At 56.4% G+C, this 2,631-nt stretch overlaps 1 protein-coding gene across 1 annotated transcript; it reads right to left on the bottom strand.

Moving 5' to 3' along the window:
- Positions 1-479: 479 nt before the first annotated feature.
- On the bottom strand, positions 480-1,412 carry LOC146421965 (olfactory receptor 14A16-like). The gene has a single exon (XM_085046908.1). The coding sequence runs from the start codon at positions 1,410-1,412 to the stop codon at positions 480-482; it is 933 nt and encodes a 310-aa protein (XP_084903034.1).
- Positions 1,413-2,631: the final 1,219 nt, after the last annotated feature.

Below are 2,631 nucleotides of genomic sequence, written 5' to 3'. Positions count from 1 at the left end.
TGTCCCTGCTGCAGCCCCGGCACTGCCACCCCCAGCACTGGCAGCGACCCCGAAAGCACTCAGGCCCTACAGCAACACGAGGGGCAGCAGGGCAGCGGGGCAGTGGCACGGGAGCAGCACTGGCAACACCAAGTGCTGCTGCTCCTTGGCACAGCTGCTGTGCCACCCCTGATCTGCCCCAGCTCTGCACACAGACATTGCTGCTGCAGCTCCACAGAAGGGAACAAAAGGAGATCTCTGGTGAAAACTTGGCTGGAAGATCCTTTAGTTTGTTAAAAGCCACTGAGAGCACAGCTCCTCATTGACAAAGACTGTGGCCACAGCAAAGAGGGAGAGAAATAAAATGAGAAATGGCACAAGCAGTGATTTTACTGTGTGGACGATCTTAAAAAACACAGGAAATAACTCCTCAACGAAAACAACAAGAACTATCAAATGTGACTTTTATTAGAAAATGATTGCCAAAATTGGAAACCAGTTTAATGTCCCTGAAATCGTCCAGTCCTCAGTCTCCACACTGCAGCCTTGAGCTCCTGGTTTCTCAGGCTATAGATTAGGGGATTCAGTATTGGAGGAACCACTGAGTACAGAACTGACAGTGTCAGATCCAGGGATGGGGAGGAGATGGATGAAGGCTTCAGGTAGGCAAAAAATGCAGTGCTGATAAACAGGGAGACCACAGCCAGGTGAGGGAGGCATGTGGAAAAGGCTTTGTGCCGTCCCTGCTCAGAGGGGATCCTCAGCACAGCCCTGAAGATCTGCACATATGAGAAAACAAGGAACACAAAACACCCAAATACCAAACAGGCACTAACCACAAGGAGTCCAATTTCCCTGAGGTAGGAGTGTGAGCAGGAGAGCTTGAGGATCTGTGGGATTTCACAGAAGAACTGGCCCAGGACATTGCCATGGCACAGGGGCAGGGAAAATATATTTCCTGTGTGCAGGAAGGCAATGAGAAAGCCACTGGCCCAGGCAGCTGCTGCCATGTGGGCACAAGCTCTGCTGCCCAGGAGGGTCCCATAGTGCAGGGGTTTGCAGATGGACACATAGCGGTCATAGCTCATGATGGTGAGGAGACCAATCTCTACTGAAACAAAAAAGACAAGCAGAAAGACCTGTGCAGCACATCCTGAGTAGGAGATGTCCCTGGTGTCCCAGAGGGAATTGTGCATGGCTTTGGGGACAGTGGTGCAGATGGAGCCCAGGTCAGCCAGGGCCAGGTTGAGCAGGAAGAAGAACATGGGGGTGTGCAGGCGGTGGTTCCAGGCTACGGCGCTGATGATGAGGCTGTTGGCCAGGAGGGCAGCCAGGGAGATGCCCAGGAAGAGGCAGAAGTGCAGGAGCTGCAGCTGCCGTGTGTCTGCGAATGGCAGGAGGAGGAAGTGGCTGATGGAGCTGCTGTTGGACATTTTGATCCTCTGGCCATGGGAACCTGTTCATGGAGAAAAGGACAGTGACAAGTCAGGGGAGACTTTCCTGGGCAATATCCAGGCCCTTTCTCCCAGCCCTGCCCCTGCCACTCTGTGTCACCCAATTTCCCTTTTCTCAGAGCTCTTCCTCCAGCCCCATGCCTGGAGTTCTGCTGGGATCTGGCCCTGTTGCTGTGACAAGCAGTGGCTCTGCCCATGGACACCGAGGAGTCAGCTCTGCTCTGTAGCAGTGGTCATGGGAATGGGGGACAGGGACCAGTCCTGGGTTGCACTTCATCAGACCAAACTGCCCCTAAGGCAGAGGAGCTTGGCAGCATCTCCTGTCCCAGGGCTAAGGAACAGTGACAGCCAAAGGCAGTTTGAGAGGATTTCCTGCTGTGCTCAGGGAGAGCAGAGAGAACTGTGCAAGGCAAGAGGATTGGCTGTAACTCAGTGAAGGGTGAGGGGAGCTGCTCTGATGCTCCATCTGTTCCCAGCTGCCCTTTCTGAGATCAAGGGCAGTCCCTGTGTTCCCCTAAAACTCACCCTGACACAGCTGAGAGCAGAGGGACTCACAGCAGAGCCAAATGGCTCAGCCTTTCTCAGAGTCTCAACCTCACTCCTGGCCAAGGACACTCCTGTCCCCCAGTGTCCCCTGGAAGGCAGCTCCCAGCTTGGATGGACACCCCGAGGACACACCAAGGGTCCTGGCCATGGAACTGATTGAGGAGAATCATTTCATTGCCAGCCTGCCAGCCTGCCCTGCCCAGAGCTGCCCAGGGCAGAGGGAGCTGGGACACCTCATTGCTGTGCTCACCTTGCACAGGAGGAGCCCCAAGGGCTGCGCCTGACCCTGCAGCTGCAACTGCCATTGCCAGAGAGCCTGTCAGCAATGCCAGGAGCAGCTGAGCAAGGCAAGGAGAGAGACAGCCGAGCCCTGAGGAAAAGCCTTTCCCTGCCCAGCCCTGCACAGCCCCTCGCAGGCAGCAGCAGTGCAGGACAGTCGCCCTCAGGCCCTGGTCAGCAGGGAATGGGCAATGGCAGGAGAGATGCCCTTCATCTCTGGTGCTGCTCTGCCGGCCCAGGAGGGGACTGAGGGCCCCGAGCCCCCGGGCTGAGGGCTGTGCTGGCTGCCAGGGGACACAAGAGCTCTGCTGCTCAGGGCAGCTGGCAGATCCCCGGCCATGGCAAAGAGCCCTCAGGGCTGCAGGAGCTGCTC

The sequence above is a fragment of the Lichenostomus cassidix genome, unplaced genomic scaffold (assembly GCF_008360975.1).
Source record: "Lichenostomus cassidix isolate B80296 unplaced genomic scaffold, HeHo_3.0 HiC_scaffold_46, whole genome shotgun sequence".
Taxonomy (NCBI): domain Eukaryota; kingdom Metazoa; phylum Chordata; class Aves; order Passeriformes; family Meliphagidae; genus Lichenostomus; species Lichenostomus cassidix.
The sequence above is the reverse complement of the archived record's forward strand: the minus strand, read 5'-3'. Positions and strand labels throughout refer to the sequence as shown.

What these genes read in the sequence shown, in the direction of transcription:
- LOC146421965 (XM_085046908.1), bottom strand. Translation starts at nt 1,412, where the DNA reads ATGTCCAACAGCAGCTCCATCAGCCACTTCCTCCTCCTGCCATTCGCA.